General features: G+C 37.1%; 1 protein-coding gene across 1 annotated transcript; it reads right to left on the minus strand.

Moving 5' to 3' along the window:
- Nucleotides 1-1,670: 1,670 nt before the first annotated feature.
- Nucleotides 1,671-15,571, minus strand: flot1a (flotillin 1a). The gene is made up of 13 exons (XM_055018141.1): nucleotides 15,412-15,571; nucleotides 14,898-14,961; nucleotides 14,510-14,585; nucleotides 12,857-12,947; nucleotides 12,095-12,238; nucleotides 11,283-11,402; nucleotides 11,025-11,120; nucleotides 10,574-10,726; nucleotides 10,223-10,404; nucleotides 8,978-9,023; nucleotides 8,672-8,809; nucleotides 7,295-7,459; nucleotides 1,671-4,612 (listed from the first exon to the last, which is right to left on the minus strand). Exons 2-13 carry the CDS (start codon nucleotides 14,938-14,940, stop codon nucleotides 4,592-4,594), a joined length of 1,275 nt encoding a protein of 424 aa, XP_054874116.1. The 5' UTR covers nucleotides 14,941-14,961; nucleotides 15,412-15,571; the 3' UTR covers nucleotides 1,671-4,591.
- Between the last annotated feature and the right edge of the window lie 1,177 nt (nucleotides 15,572-16,748).

A 16,748-nucleotide genomic window follows, 5' to 3' on the forward strand; every position in this document is an offset into this window, starting at 1 on the left:
AATTTAAATTTGAATTTAATTTGAATTCATAATTGGAATTTTAATTGCTCTATTTGAATAATTGTTATCCAGTTATATATACATAAATTAATTAAATTAATTAAAGTTTTGTAATATCAATTTAATTTGCAAGTGATTAAGTGTATTACAAATTGAAATTTGAATTTAAAAATTTGAATTGTTCACCTTGAATAGTTGTTATAAAAAAATTATAGGGATGTCATAATTTAATGTTAAATTGCTCAACTTGAATATGTGTAATCAAACTTTTTATTTCAATCTTATACTTTGAATTTGTCAACTTGAAACTCAATTCCAATGTGCATAAAGTTGAATGTGACAGATCTTGGTATTATTTGATAATCCACAATTACTTGTATTTAAACATAAACAGCAACAAATTCAGTTCTGACACCTGAAAAATATTTCAGGTATCAGGTTCTAAAAAGCAGTCAAACACGTACCATATTCTGTTTTTTGCAATTCCTTTTTGGTTTGTTTTATGATTTAGTTTAGGAATTTGATGCCTGAAATATATTTTCTTTTTAGAGTTTTAAAACAAAGAAGAGTTTCTGTGTGTGTGCGTGTGAAAAAACTAAACGTTGAATGTTGAATTTTCAGTGTAACTCAAATACACTTTCAGAGCAACTGGATTTAATTTCAAAATAATACATTCAATTTTAGTTTTTTTTAGAATACAGTTTTAATCAAATAAATTAAAATTATGGGATTCAATTCATATTTTATTACATTTATTGTAGTTGAGCAGTTCAAATTTAACATCATTATTCAAATTCATTTTTTAGCGGTACACACTTCTGCCTATATATTCAGCCAGAGAACATTTATTAGAATATTACATTGACTGTCTGTTAGTAGATATTCTTTCCATATGTAATGCATTACTTTTACTAGATATTTTGAGTTTTGTTCTATGCACATACTATTACCATTGTTTCTCGATTGCTTCATGTCTTAATTTTGAATTTAAAACCCTCTTACTTCCTGAGTTACCTTTAGTTACCTTGACGCAGCTGCCAGTCCTCAGTCTTTTGCTGCATTAATTATCCCGTCAGTATGCCAAATTGAGCACAACATAACATTATCAGCTTCTATGTAAGTTTAGGACTTAAATGGGAAATTAATCATCTGAAACTTTATCATTTCACATTCAGCTCATGTCCATCATATAAAAGAGCAGGTTTATCTGTCACAGAAATAGGTCCACTTTTTCTGTTTGCAAACATTTATCATAAAGAACTATCTGTGATTGGCGGTTGCTCCTTCAAAGTCCTCCGGCTGCAACTACTAGCAGGTCACTGATTGTCAGGAAACAGTGTCTCCAACAGAGGCAGCTCCCAGAGATGCAACAAATCAACATCAGCTTTTTTTTTCACTGACAAATTAAAAGAAAACTTTAAAAAATGTTTCTGAAAAACTCTGTTTATTAGAACACTACTATGCACGTAAGAGCTGCTCTTTGTGGGGAACCTACAAAAACAATCACAATTCAAAAGCAACACAAACCCAGTGATGAAGAAATTAAATAAAAAAGTGGAACAAAACAACATGCACAAATCAGATGTGTAAACGGAATATAATACACAAGCAAAGTAAGACACAGAGCAGATTTGTAATCATTCGGTTCACAGAAACGGTAAAGACAGAAGTGGTTTACTTTTTGCAATTTAATGACAAGTATATTGTGAACAGGATTGTAGAACATTCTCCCGAAAAACTAATTTCCTGAAGTGCACAGATGGGAGATAAAATGCAACGAAGAGGTAATTTTGGCAGAACTTCACCAACAAATTACAGCACGAGCTGAAATAACACAGAGAACTCTAATAAACTGACTACAGCTTTATCACGTTTGTAACGAAACACTGGAGCTGCTGTTAGTAAATTAGTAGACTTGTTAATGGTGACTTGTGAAGCAAACACTGCTACACTGATACTGTATCAAATATCAAATATATACTGTATAAATACATCTATATCCATATGGAGTGCCGTTAGCATCATTGCACTTAAAACACTTCAGAAACACAAACATCACATTTCCGTTTCTATAGTTAACCAACAGGTAATCTACTGTTTTGCTAACTTCACAGAGAAGCTGTGCACTGTATCCTGACTGAAAACATATGCATTTGCAATATTATATTACAGTTTAACTGTGACAGGTACGGATGCATGCATATATAACAGCAGTGTTGAAATTCACCCTCAGAGAGCCATTACAGTACATTTGGCTGTAATAAACAGTGCAGAGAAGTCACAATCAGACAAACAGTGATGTGTTCAGGGCTGGAGGTGAAAGAAAGAAACACTCTCGGTTAAATTTAGTGTCATCATACAGCTCAATCAGACATCCAATTAATTCTCTACATATTAAAAAACAAACATCTAATTATTGTAAGAGTATTGAGTGTTTAAGTACCATGTGATGCATTACAGAGTGTTTTAAATCCCCAGCCCCAGAGGTGATGGTGAGGTAGAGGTGACAGCGTGACAGGGTTATGATATAAGGCAAGTCAGGACACTTTATAGGAACCACAGTAACTCTTCAGAGCCAACTCCTAAACCTTCATCAGCATTTCATTCTGGATGACAGATGCACTGAGTTCTTACAACAGATTGTTTGGTATTTATGTTGAATTACAAAGAAACGAGGGAATAAAAAAACACTACAACAAAAGAGATGAAGAGTAAAGTGAAGAAAAGATGTCAACTTCTCACTTTTTTCTATTTCTGACCATTAATCCATGACTCCTGATTCAGGCTCAGATCTTAAACATCCTGTTCCCTGAAGTTAAAGCTAATGTCATTCAACAACTTGACTGTTTTGCATCTTTTCACATTAGGCTTTACTAGTGTGTACGATACTAACACACAGTTCCTCCCATAAATACACTGAGTTATTCCCATGGCTACGATATAAGGCTAAAGCTATACTTTACCATACATTTAAATCTAGTTGCACAAGCTACACCTTAATGAGAGCTGCTACATAACTGGCCTTACTAACACAAAAGGCACCACTTTACTTAAGGTATACATGAGAATAACATTGATCTGCAGGGTGGTAAAGTCTCAAGGAAACATGAACCAGAAGATGGAGTTTCAAGCTCCCATTTAGGCCTAAATCTGAGATATTTTACAAACTGCAATGTTGAGGATTGATAAAGAGAGGAGAATTTACACATAGCATCAAATTATGAAGAAACTACTTTTTAAACTGCATAAAAAATTGTAAGCATGAACCTTGAAGGTAATAGTATCGTTAATGTCATCAGAATTTGTGATTTAAGAGCGTTCTATTTAGATTAGTTGGTACTAGACGTACAATGCCGGTAAATTGAGCTGAATTTCCTGAGTTACCACCACTGTAGGCATCTACTAGAAAGAGCAGTAGCATGTAAAACGGCTGTCACAGTGCTCCTACAATAAATGAATAGAAATAGTTCAGTCAGATAACAATCGTGTATGATACAGAGTGCTTAGTAATGAACATGAAGTTAGCAAAGATTGTACTGAAGATGTGTTAGAGTTAGTGAACATGCATCACATAGAGTCATATTAGCAACACAGCTTTTTAATGCATGTACTGGTACGCCTTAAGCAAAGTGTCCTTATGAAATTCTACTCCTAAAATCCGAAAAATCATATATCAAACTAAAAAAAGATGACAGATTCCAAAATATATAACACAAACCAATGTCATACAGATTTACAGATGGTACCACAGTTTTCAGTAGCTGTTAACTTGCAACCATCAATAACAGCTTTAAAGAGTTATGCACGGACAAAATGATTATCCTAAACACTTCATAGATTAAATGTGAATTCGGTCAGAAATAAATTATGAAAAAGAACTGATGGTTAAAACTGCAGGCTGTGGTTTGGTCTCCTATCAGAATATGTAATGTTAGTAGCATTAGTGCATGAAGGTTCTGGATGCATGTTTGTATTAGACTTTCATGCTAAGATGCACTTAAGGTTTGGCAGCAAGGCAGTGGACGCAGACAGGAATGGAGAAGACATTAAAGGTAAACAGACAATGGGAGGAGACTAAGACAAAACAGGACAGATAAAAACTTCCTTAATATTGTGACACAAACACACAACGTGACAAAGAGAAAAGAAGGGTGAAAATGATATAAAACAGGTTAGAAAAAAGGAATCTAAGACAAAAAGGGACTGCAGTTATATTTGTTACTTGTTTCAGTGCACATTAAAATCTGGTGAGGCGAGTGTAAATCACATCACAGTCCAGAAATAAAAAAAACAATAAATAGGAAGTACTGTCATTTGAATGCTTCATGCTGAAGGGATTTAGTACCAGTGAGCGTGAAGTCAGTATAAATGTAACTGCAGCCACAGTAACACAAGGCTTTAGCTCAGATAGAACTAGTCGTCAGTGAGCAAAAAACAGACAGAAAGTGTTTTCACAACACAGCAACATCACAAACCAGCGGACGGGAGCAGAGAAACTAAGCTGTGATGAGAGACTCATGCAAGGAATCCAGGCAGCTGATAACACAGTAGGAGAGTAGATCTGCCTGGTCACTGGTTTGGTTGATTCTCTTCAGCCGGTACGAGAATTCACCTACAGAACAGAGGGAAAGAGAGCGAGAGAGGGGTTTTTATTAGGGCTGCAGCTATCGATTATTTTAGTAATCGAGTATTCTATCGATTATTCTGGTGATTAATCGGATTCCGCACTTGGCATGTGCATTACAGCATCAAAAGTGGTAGTGAGTGCACTGTGCAACAGAAATAACCATCCTGGCGGAACACGGGCGGACATCTGTGGTGTACTGTACATATATAGTATAGTACAGGTGTACTGTACATATATAGTATAGTACAGGTGTACTGTACATATATAGTATAGTACAGGTGTACTGTACATATATAGTATAGTACAGGTGTACTGTACATATATAGTATAGTACAGGTGTACTGTACATATATAGTATAGTACAGGTGTACTGTACATATATAGTATAGTACAGGTGTACTGTACATATATAGTATAGTACAGGTGTACTGTACATATATAGTATAGTACAGGTGTACTGTACATATATAGTATAGTACAGGTGTACTGTACATATATAGTATAGTACAGGTGTACTGTACATATATAGTATAGTACAGGTGTACTGTACATATATAGTATAGTACAGGTGTACTGTACATATATAGTATAGTACAGGTGTACTGTACATATATAGTATAGTACAGGTGTACTGTACATATATAGTATAGTACAGGTGTACTGTACATATATAGTATAGTACAGGTGTATTGTACATATATAGTATAGTACAGGTGTACTGTACATATATAGTATAGTACAGGTGTATTGTACATATATAGTATAGTACAGGGGTATTGTACATATATAGTATAGTACAGGGGTATTGTACATATATAGTATAGTACAGGTGTATTGTACATATATAGTATAGTACAGGGGTATTGTACATATATAGTATAGTACAGGGGTATTGTACATATATAGTATAGTACAGGTGTACTGTACATATATAGTATAGTACAGGGGTATTGTACATATATAGTATAGTACAGGTGTACTGTACATATATAGTATAGTACAGGTGTACTGTACATATATAGTATAGTACAGGTGTACTGTACATATATAGTATAGTACAGGTGTACTGTACATATATAGTATAGTACAGGTGTACTGTACATATATAGTATAGTACAGGTGTACTGTACATATATAGTATAGTACAGGTGTACTGTACATATATAGTATAGTACAGGTGTACTGTACATATATAGTATAGTACAGGTGTACTGTACATATATAGTATAGTACAGGTGTACTGTACATATATAGTATAGTACAGGTGTATTGTACATATATAGTATAGTACAGGGGTATTGTACATATATAGTATAGTACAGGGGTATTGTACATATATAGTATAGTACAGGTGTATTGTACATATATAGTATAGTACAGGGGTATTGTACATATATAGTATAGTACAGGGGTATTGTACATATATAGTATAGTACAGGTGTACTGTACATATATAGTATAGTACAGGGGTATTGTACATATATAGTATAGTAAAGGTGTATTGTACATATACAGTATAGTACAGAGGTATTCAACTAAAAGCCAAAGCCATGGGAGCCCCACATATATTTAGTTGGTGATGCAGAAATCGCATAAATATGTTTTTATGTTTGGGATGTTTAAACTGCTGCTACTGCAGCTGATAGAAGACAAATAAGAAAATTGATCAGTCTGTTAGTATTTATTACAGAGAATATTCAGTCAGTAACATTAGTTTCACTTTGATTTGGCCACAAATTAAAGTGATTTCCTTCATTATGAGAGAGTGTCAGACCTACATGCACTTCAATACAATATCATGTTTGTATATAATAAGTTTAATAGTTTTAGTGTGCAGCTGTCTGTTATCAATAATCAGCTGCATTGATCGATTAAATAAACACATTAACCCAAGTTTGACAGTTTTCTACCAGCATTCCTGTCTTACATAATTTCCAATTGCAGCTCTTCTTACTTTTTATATTCCTCATTGTTCTCCATTTAAAGAACCTGTTCACGATTGGTTCATATGGTGCGTAAAACGACTCAAATAATGCGTTAAATGCTCCTGTTTGTGTGACGAGTTTGAAGCAGAAAGTCTGAGTTAACTAAGAAAGTTGAAAACCGCCTTCATACCTGTTAACTCTGGCTGAGGTTTTAGTTTTTGTCAAGCCGACTCACCCAAAGAAAGTCTGACTGTGTTAAACCGCCTTCGTAGTTCAGCCCTCTGATCTGATAAACGGCGTAAACACTAGAAAAGCTGCTTCGGTTAAAACAGAAGCGTCCCGTCAAATTTAAAATCCTCTTATAATTTACTTACAATAGGTCCAGGTCCATATAGGACGAAGTCTGGGTCTACCAGTTAGTGACCTGTGGTTTGGTATGTAGTGGATTAAACGAAGCCTTGATTCAGAGGAATTTTACCTTGAGGGATTTTAGTAATCAAATTACTCGAGGAATCGTTTCAGCCCCAGTTTTTACAAAGTATTACAAAGTAATACTGATATTACATAGGGATATATGGTGTCAAAAGGTTTGTTCATGAAACACACTGTTGCTTCCTCTATGTGAGATTTCACATGATGTGTTTTATCCAGTTATGTCCAGTGAAACACAGTGTAAGTTATGGAGAAAATGCACACATGAACCTATGTGTGATTTGTGCATGAAAGATGTAATGAAAGTTACCTGAGAGATGTTGACCCCGGTCAGTTTCTCCACCGTGTCAGGCAGGCGGGTCATGATGTCCAGAACTTCTCCAGACAGTTTGGATGCACCAACCTCTCCGCCGCCGCTGGACACCATGGTAATCTTCTGGGCTTGACACAGAGGCCTGCTGATCTCTTCAACCATCTGGTGGAAGACAAACGTCAGAAAATGTTAAAATCCAGAATCAAACTGTTGCTCTACTCAACGACACTCTAGAAAACCCAGAGTGTAAGCTCAGCAATGAAACTTGTAACTATTTTAATACAGGTGACCATCTGATCCCCAGTTTATGGTTGCTTTTATTTTTATTTATTTGCTCCTGTCACATTTCTTTTCACTGTGAAAATGTGTTTCCAATATGAGTTAAAAAATATGCCTCTCAATAATATAGATATATCATTATTTGTATTTTTAATTTGCTTCCATACTTGTCTCTCATCTCCTCTGTGTAAACACTGCCTGCAGTTCATCTGGAAAGCCTTTGATTTTTTTCTCATGTGACTGTTAATCACAATTAAGTCACTTGTGGCTTAATGGCTGCATTAAAGAGTGCAGAATTCTTTGCTTTTTACAGAATCTGGTTGAAGGAAACAGTTCATTTATGGCAACTTTTTAAAATGAGACATAGAATAAAGTAAATTCTGATAAAATATTATGTGTTTTAGCTCAGATTCAGTCATGCCACAGATGAGTAGGTCAAAGATATGAAATTCAGATTATTCTTTTTGTCGTACAATCTAAAGCTATGATAAAGTGTGTAGTTTTGAAGATTTTTCTCAACATAACATGAATTTTGAACCTGCAGCTTGATTTTGGGGATCAGAGAGTGAAGCAAAATTAATTAAATTAATCTTGACCATAGGCACTGTTTGATTCAGATGCATATTAATGTGCACAGTATCATAATTAATTGGGCTTTCTGGTGTTATTTTGAAGTTTTTTTTTTGTTGTCGCTGTTTATAAGACTAAAATGTCTTCATGATACTCTCTAACACTATCTTTTTTAAATCATATATGTCACAATGTACCATTTTGGCCAGAAAAATTAAAACACCTAAAAAAGCAGAGTGGCTCTGTTTTAACTAGTCATGGGGCAAAATGTGAAATTTATTCAGTCTAAAGTCTCCCTTATGTGGTGACCATGTGTATTATTAAAACATCAGCACTGATACGCCTCTTTTTATTTTTTGCTACACCTTCTTGTCAAAATGTTTTTCTTTATGTCCAACAGTCTTAACTGACTGTAATTGGGACAATAAGTGGAACCCAGTGATAAATTAAACTACAGACATCTAGTAGTGAAGCATAAACTAACAGTAGAATGTATAAGTGTTTATCATGGATGGCGTTTCTCACCAGAGGCAGTTTCTCCAGCAGCATGTCCACCATGGCTCCGTCCTTGTACTCCTGGAAAGCTTCAGCCTTCTTCGCCATCTGCTCTGCTTCAGCGCGACCCTTGGCCTCCACTGCAAACGCCTCAGCCTCGCCTTTAACCTGAAGGACAAAACAGGATGCATTAAAAAACACAAAGCACCTGCCATGATAGAGTTAAACTCACACCAAACAGGAAAGCATCCATATTGTACAAAGTCATGGGAGCATAATTTCAATTTAAAACATTTCAGCCGAGTTGAGATTCATCTGAAGTAAAGTGTGACTCACCCTTATGGACTCAGCTTCCGCCTCTGCCTCCATGATCAACTTAAGACTGACAGAAAGAAATGCACAGTCAGACAGCAGAGAGACGAACGGTTCAGTCCAAGTACTTACAGGTAGATAGATCCACTTTCATACTGCTGTTACATTTCCATCAAACATCTGGGAAACATAAAACATCTGGACTGTGTCTGCAGCAGTTAATAGATATCAAAGTGTCTCAAGGGAGTTAATATGAAAAAATGGCAATGCAGACTGTACAGGAACTTACATGAACAATACCAGCACATGAAGCAGAACTAGTGTATTAGATCTTTACTGTGACATCAGCATCATTTTATTTCTCTCAAAGGAAGTATTCACCTATGTTTAAAGAGCCTGTATTATGTTTTTTTTTTGCCCTTTCCTTTGCGGATCATAACCTTTTGGTGGATGTGAAAAGCCCAAATCCCACAACAAAACGAGTTATTCTCTCCCACAGAAAGCACTGCTCGTCTCTTATTTATCTATGTCATCATGTAAGGCCACATGAGGGTCGACATGTTGTAAATTTAAGTGTGATCAAGGCTTGACATTTGTATAGCGATTGCCTAGAAGCAAATTTAGCACAGCCTCAGACAAAAACTAGCAGTTTCCTCACAGTCCGTATTATTTCCTTGCTAGATATCTGTGGTTACCAACATTCAAGTTTTCAGTGGTAGAACTGATCAATCAGACTAGGTTTTTCCAAGAGGTGGACCTTAATATTACAGGAGCTAAAATGGAACATTTAAGACACAAGATGAAAAGGGGTGGTGCAGCAATGTACAATATGAGAAATAAAATATGCTTTTTAAACATGCAAATCTATTGTCGGAAACAACAAAAATAAAATTCAAACCCTGTAAATGTGCACAACATAGGATCTTTACTAATTCTACACTCGTCACTATGATGCAGTGACTTTGTTTTCTATCTTATTACCTTGCAGAAGATGCTAAATGAAAGCAAAAACTACACCTAAAGTCCCATTTGTCTTGTTATCCATCTAAAAAGAGATGCCCAAACAGACAAATAAAAGCTTGCATACTGCAGAGGTAACCTGACTGCAAAAGCTCAACTGAAAAACATCATTTCATCTATAAAGCAACAGGAATTGGGTTCTTTCTTGGGGCTTTAAACCCTGGTACTGAAATGGAAAGACTACCTGCCTACTCACAACACCATCCTGCTGTTCAGGAAAGTCGCTGTGAGAATGAGGCTGCAACTCACCGGTGAGCCTCAGCCAGCTTCTCCAAGCGGTAGCGCTCAGCCTCGGCAGGTTTCTTCACCTTGGCCTCCAGCTCCTTCTCCCTGCGGGTGATCTCCTGCTCCTGCAGCGTGATCTGCTGCGTCCGCTCAACCACCTGGACCTGCATCTTCTCCTCCTCGATGCGCTGCTTCGTCTTCGCTACCTGCAAAGGAAAATGCACATAATATTTCCTCATTCAGTATCACAAAATGTCAGATCCAGAACGTGTTACTGATTGCAAGCAACAGAAAAATGCAAGTACTTATTTCTCGTAGTTTCATAACTACATCAGTTCAGTGTAAGGCAAATTACTCTACTAATATTCACTGTACCTGAAGCTGGTAGGCCATCTCTGACTCAGCCTTCTTCGTGTTCACTTCAGTATCATAGGCTGCCTTCTTCAGCTCGTAGTCCCTCTGAGCCTTCGCCATGTCAATCTCATTCTTGTACTGAGCCGATACTTTCACCTGCATTGCATGAGCTTCCTGCAGAGACAGACAGACAGACAGACAGGCAGACAACAGGGATCAATAGGAGCAACTCCTGAAAGCAAACAACTTGAAGATGCTAAAAATGCACACAGAAGTCTAGACAAAAGTGACTGCTGGCTACAAAGAACAGAAGAAGAGAAAGACGGAGAATTCTATAAACAGCTTTCTAGAAACAAAATGACTTAAAGACGATCTCTGTCACATGCAAGAGGTAATATTTATCTAAGTGTTTCTGAATATAAACAGTTTAACCCTGCTGCTGGCTCTGCAAAGACATAATCATATATCTCACCCTGATCACAGCGTCTCTCTTGTTCTGTGCCTCTCCAATGCGAGCGTCTTTCTGAACCTGCGCTGTTCGAGCTTTTCCAAGCGAATGCAAATAATCCTGCGCACAAAAAGGAGATAAAAGACCAGAAGTGCATTAATTTCAGTTTCCTTTTGAAATCTTGGAAATAATCAATATTTTGAGATCAAAAACACAAATAGTTCTCCTCTGGAAAAGCCACTTGAAAAGACAAGTTTTGTACACGTGACAGCAAAGCGATACCTGGTCGTCATGGACGTCTTTGAGCGTGTAGCTGACCACGCTGATGCCCATGTTGACCAGGTCAGAGGACGCCACCTTGAAGACCTGCTCTGAGAACTTCTTGCGGTCCTTGTAGATCTCCTGTAAGGGGAAGATGTTTACGGTGATGTGGTAGCTGCAGTGGTGTATTGCTACAGTGCAAGATGATACTGACTTTGTCCTCCAACAATTCCTGTCATATAATTCTAGAAATCATTACTGTAAAAGCATTAAAGCATGTTTATATGTAGGCATTCCCTCCATTTTGTCTGTCTATCAGGATTTAATAGATATACTGTTATAAGCACCAGTAAGAAGTTACCAATGCAATGAAATTCTTAGTTCGTTCATAGTTACATTTACGGAACACATTTATCTCTGGCATCTACTCACACACACAAGCACTGCAAAAAGGTTCTGTATATAAAAAATGTATAAAAAAACCATGTGAAATGTTTATCGTGCAGAAAATTTTAAGTTCTGCTCATATGACCACAGGTAGGTGATGTTAAATATACAAAGTACAGTGAAAAACGGCATGTACAGAAGAAACAATGTAAAAAAAAAAAAGTGCAATATCAGTCAGATAATAAAATAATAACATGTTTAACAGCTAAAATACATCTACAGTTTCGGTCTTTTTGTAAAACATTTGTCGAGTCCTTTTTAAGGAAGCTAAACAGTCGTTATGAACTAAATCTGCCCTGTAGAAGACTAGGAATGTTTCAGATGGGGTTACTGATTTTAACTCCTTAGAATCCAGCAAGTACAACTATGAACCCTTCGTCTCTTACCTCTACAGTCAGGTGAGCGATGATGGCCCTCTGGTGTCCCTCCAGAGTCTCCAAGGCGATCTGAGCGATCTCAGGCTCCGACTTCCCCATGAACATCTGGCAAGCTGCAGCCAGCATCTGTTTATTCTGACCCTGGATTTTCATCTGCACAAACCAGCCCAGTGTGAAGTCCACAGTGAAACAAAGACATGAGCACTGGGTTTATTCTTATATCCACAAGATGGTTTTATATGCAAATAAATGGCACAGATATTAAATTCTGTTGTCAAATGAGGCTGAAACTACATCTAGAAATCCAAAGTGCTCCAGTAGAAGGAAACTGGACTTCAGTTCAAAACCAAGGACGTTTCTTAGATGAGAGGTGAAACATTTTAAAACCCCAAAAAGAGAACACCTGATGCCTTTTACTGAAATACTACACAGATACATCAAGGAACTGTATTTGAATTGGAACATGGAGCTGCTAAGCTGATACTCATCCCTGATGCTGACATTTTCTACAACAGGCTGCTTGATTTACAACAGAAAACAGATGCAGTGACGTGCAGACGCCACATTTATCTGCTTATGCTGACACACTCAGACATGTGTGGGAGTAATGGAGGTGCCTCGATGAACAACCGGTCTGAGTGAATGCAAACCTTCCAGCTACATCTGCACTGCACAGTTTCCTAGTGTTTAAACGTGTTTTCCTACTGATGCCTCTCAGAAGCTGCTCTGAGATAAACCTTCCTCCAGTGGCAGTAACCTGCTGCTACTGACCTGAGCGATCCCAGTGACAGAGATGGGAACTCCATGACGGGTGTAGACTTTATCGCTCTTCACATTCAGGGTCAGAGTGTTCAGGGAAATCCTGGAGAGATTCAGGGTAGAAAACACAAAGGACAGGATGATTATTGATTGATTATAAACTGCTCTAATGGTACACTTTAAAGTGTGGTAACTTCCGCTTTATGTAATACTGAGTTGCAGGCTTTGAGTGCAGGATTGTGAATACTCTCCTCTTGTTCACTCTTAATGCATTTATTTGCCATCGCTGCATTTCATTCACTTTGTACCTTCTCTCTTCTGTAGTTTGTTTAGTTCTCTCTGCTGAGTTGCATGATTCTGATCTGCAGCTACTGGCCTCATCAACCTGCACAGTGGTTATTTCTCTCCTATTTCCTCTCTCATCTAAACCGCTCGAGGCAGACGGCCGCCCACCGCGAGTCTGGTTCTGTTGGAGCTTCCTGCTAAAAGGGAATTTCTCATTTACACTGTCGCCAAGTGCTTTTTTTTAATGCAGAATTGTTGTTTTTTCCTCTATAATGCCATATAATCTTGACATTACGATGCAAAGTGTCCTGAGATGACACATTTTGTGATATGTGTATATAAATAAACCTGAATGGAACTGGATCCAGGCATTGGATCGAGGCCAACTACAGCACTCAGGCCATTAAAACATTAAGTGTGCTATGATTTAAAGTGGACTGAATGTAGAAACAGTTGCATGTCCACTGGAAAACCCAAATGTGGCCTGTTTGCAGGCTTAGTTCTTACATTTCACAGGAAGACAAAAAGAAAATAGACAACCAGGTCAGCAATGGCTGGCTTTGCTTGAAGATGGCCATAATTTGAAATAAGATAAGACAAGGCAAGATAAGAGAAACTGATCCTTCACAGGGTAAATTCACAAATCTGTGTCCACAAATCATCCTTATACTAAAATCCCAAATTTGTCATATTTTAACTGTTAATCAAGTTTACGTGATCAACAAATCATACATCCTCCTTTACTCTATGGCTGTTTTTTCCTTTCCATTCTGGTTTTGCATTCTCTGCCATCTCATCATGTTTTCCATTTGTCGTACATCTGTCAGTTAAAATGCGAATTCCAAGTAATTTCTCAGTGTTTTTGTTGCTCCTGTCACATTTTTTGTTCACTGTGGGTTCATTTTTCACAGTAATATACAGTATATAGTCCTCTATATAAACAGCACAGCCACAGCTAGGAGTAGAGAGAACACACACACGTCCTCTGCACAGCATGACACATTTATAATGAAATAAATCATAATAAAAATCAAAGCAGAATTTCCTGATTATTTATGCTTGCAAAAATAGGAGTCTACTGTCTTAAATTTTACAGGGAGACAAAAAGAGACAGTCAGGTCAGCAAGGGGTTAGTTAAAACATAATATCACATGTTTGTGACATCGTAGAGTTAAATTGTTAATCATATTTACAAAATCAACAAATCATGCATTACCCTTCAGTGTAAAGATGTTTTCCAATTCTTAACTGGATTTACCATCTCATCATGTTTTCCATTTGTCGTCAGCTAAAATGCGTCTGCCAAGTTAAGGCGATGGACGCAGCAGCATCAGGAACTAAACCAAAGACAACAGCAGCTAATGGAAGATGTTTGTGTACCTCTGGATCTGCTGGACGCAGGGGACGACGAACACTCGGCCTCCGGCTATCATCAGTGGAGGAGAGCGACAGAAGCCTGGCACAGATCAGAGACCGAGCAGAGCATCAGGGCAGAGTTTACGGCTAAAATATTACAGCATACTTTTATTATAAGCCTGATTTTACAAATAAACTTTTGTGACATGTTTCACTTCAGAATTACTGATGGTGGTTCACTAGCAGGGGCAGTAAATCCAATTTCACAACCTGTGCTGACAGAATTGTGAATAATTATTCTCTAGATTACCATCTAAACACAAGATATCACGAACACATTGAATTTACTGTCAACATTACATTCTTTTTATTATGTTATTGGATTGTTGTACAGTACAGGCTGTCATTTTACCTGAAACCACCATCGCCTCGTTGGGACCACAGGTGTAGAACATGTTTGCTGATCCTCCTTCAGACTGAAGACCAGAGAAAGTAACAGAACAATGAATAAAAGCAGCCACACTAATCTGCTTAATGAGGAGCTGTTTGGAATAAGATTAAGGCGCAGTGTGGTGCGGACTCCTGGCCAAACCTGCACTAAATGCACCCTCATTTCATTATTCTCTTCTCATGACTAGGGCCTCCAAACATAAATAACAGTTCTGATTCCGAGCAGAAGATGAGGGAGGGGTTGGGAAGCAGACCAGCAGGGCTAAAATCTAATTTACGCAAACGTTGCGCAGTAAAAACGCCGCAAAAGAAGAGAAACCCCGCAAATTACTGCCACTTCGGAGTGAAAACGGCGTTTAAAATGTGCACTACATTACTTAGTGCCGCACATTGCTAGCGGCTAGCAGCAATAAGTCGATAAATTGGGCAGACGTCGGTGTTTACGGTCCGGACTGGAGCAGGAACATCTCACTTACCGGTCGGTGTTTCAACGACGTGGTTCAGGTGGAGCAGCAGGACGAGAAGCGGGGTGTTGGGGGTAAATTAATGTATTTTTATCCCAGCTGACGCTTTATTCCCGTCAGACACCAGCTGATGCGGACAGAGAATAAAACACACTGCAGCTCAGCGGCTCCTAATGAGCACACCCATCCACAGAGCTGCGAGAGGGCGCCACCCAGCGGCGCGGCGCGGGACTGACACCCCTATAATTAGGTTATAATAAGAGGCAGGTTCACTGTCTGCATGAATCTGCAGCACAGGAGGATGCTTTTATAGCATCCATTTCTAGGACCCATGTTTTATTGACAAATAGAACAGTAAGACTTTGCAGTTCAGAGACACTGGCAAAAACAGAGCTATGTACAGTTTTGGGTAAAAAAAAAACCTTTAAAAGCATAACTTATGAGTGAGACGATACTATTGAAATATTTTGAAATGTAAAACTACTTGGACATATAGTAGTGTTTTGGTTGGAATATGCCTTTAAAAGTTAAAGTACTTGATCATAATAAACTCTTCAATTTTAAAAAAAAGTGAGATTTAAAATAATGTTTTGGGTGAAATAAACCTTCAAAATCATTAGGCACTCATTAGAAAAGCACTATTTGAGTGGAATAAACCTTTAAAACCAAAGTTCATTCATTAGAAATCTACCATTTTGGTGAAACAAACCTTTAAACGTAAAACTACTTGAACATAAAGCACTGTTTTTGGTGGAATAAACTTTAAAACGTAAAAACATTTGGACATAAATAGGGTTTGAGGTGGAATAAACTCTTAAATGTTTTTAAAAAACCAACAAAAAACAACCAAACAACCTGAGACACAAAGTAATATTTTGGGTAAAATAAACCTTTAAAATCATAAGCCATTCATGAAAAAATATTATTTGGGTGAAAAAAACCTTTAAAACCAAAGTTCATTCATTAGAAAAATACCGTTTCAGTGAAAAAAACTTTAAAAGTAAATGTACTTGGACATAAAATATTGCTTTTGGTGGAATAAACTCTTTAAAAAAAGGAAAGGCAGAAAAGCCTGAGACATAAAGTGATGTTCTGGGTAAAATAAACCTTCGAAATCATAAGCCATTAATTAAAAAGTGCAAATTAGTTGGAGTGAACCTTTTAGACCCAAGTTTATTCATTAGAAAACTATCATTTTGGTGAAATATACCTTTAAATGTAAAAGCTTTTGGACATAAAGTATTTTTTAATTTTTTTTGTTTATTTATTTTTTTACTGAATAAACCTAGAAAACCATAAGTCATTCATTAAAAAAAAAAAAGCTGTTTGTCCAGAATTAACCTTAAAAT

This window comes from Amphiprion ocellaris, chromosome 15 (assembly GCF_022539595.1).
Source record: "Amphiprion ocellaris isolate individual 3 ecotype Okinawa chromosome 15, ASM2253959v1, whole genome shotgun sequence".
Lineage (NCBI taxonomy): Eukaryota > Metazoa > Chordata > Actinopteri > Pomacentridae > Amphiprion > Amphiprion ocellaris.

Bases quoted from the DNA above. Each gene is read 5' to 3' on its own strand.
- flot1a (XM_055018141.1), bottom strand. From the start codon at position 14,940: ATGTTCTACACCTGTGGTCCCAACGAGGCGATGGTGGTTTCAG. The intron at 14,586-14,897 runs GTAAAATGACAG...GATCTGTGCCAG, and splicing joins CGAGGCGATGGTGGTTTCAG to GCTTCTGTCGCTCTCCTCCA. The intron at 4,613-7,294 runs GTAACTTTCATT...TCTGTTCTGTAG, and splicing joins CCGGGGTCAACATCTCTCAG to GTGAATTCTCGTACCGGCTG.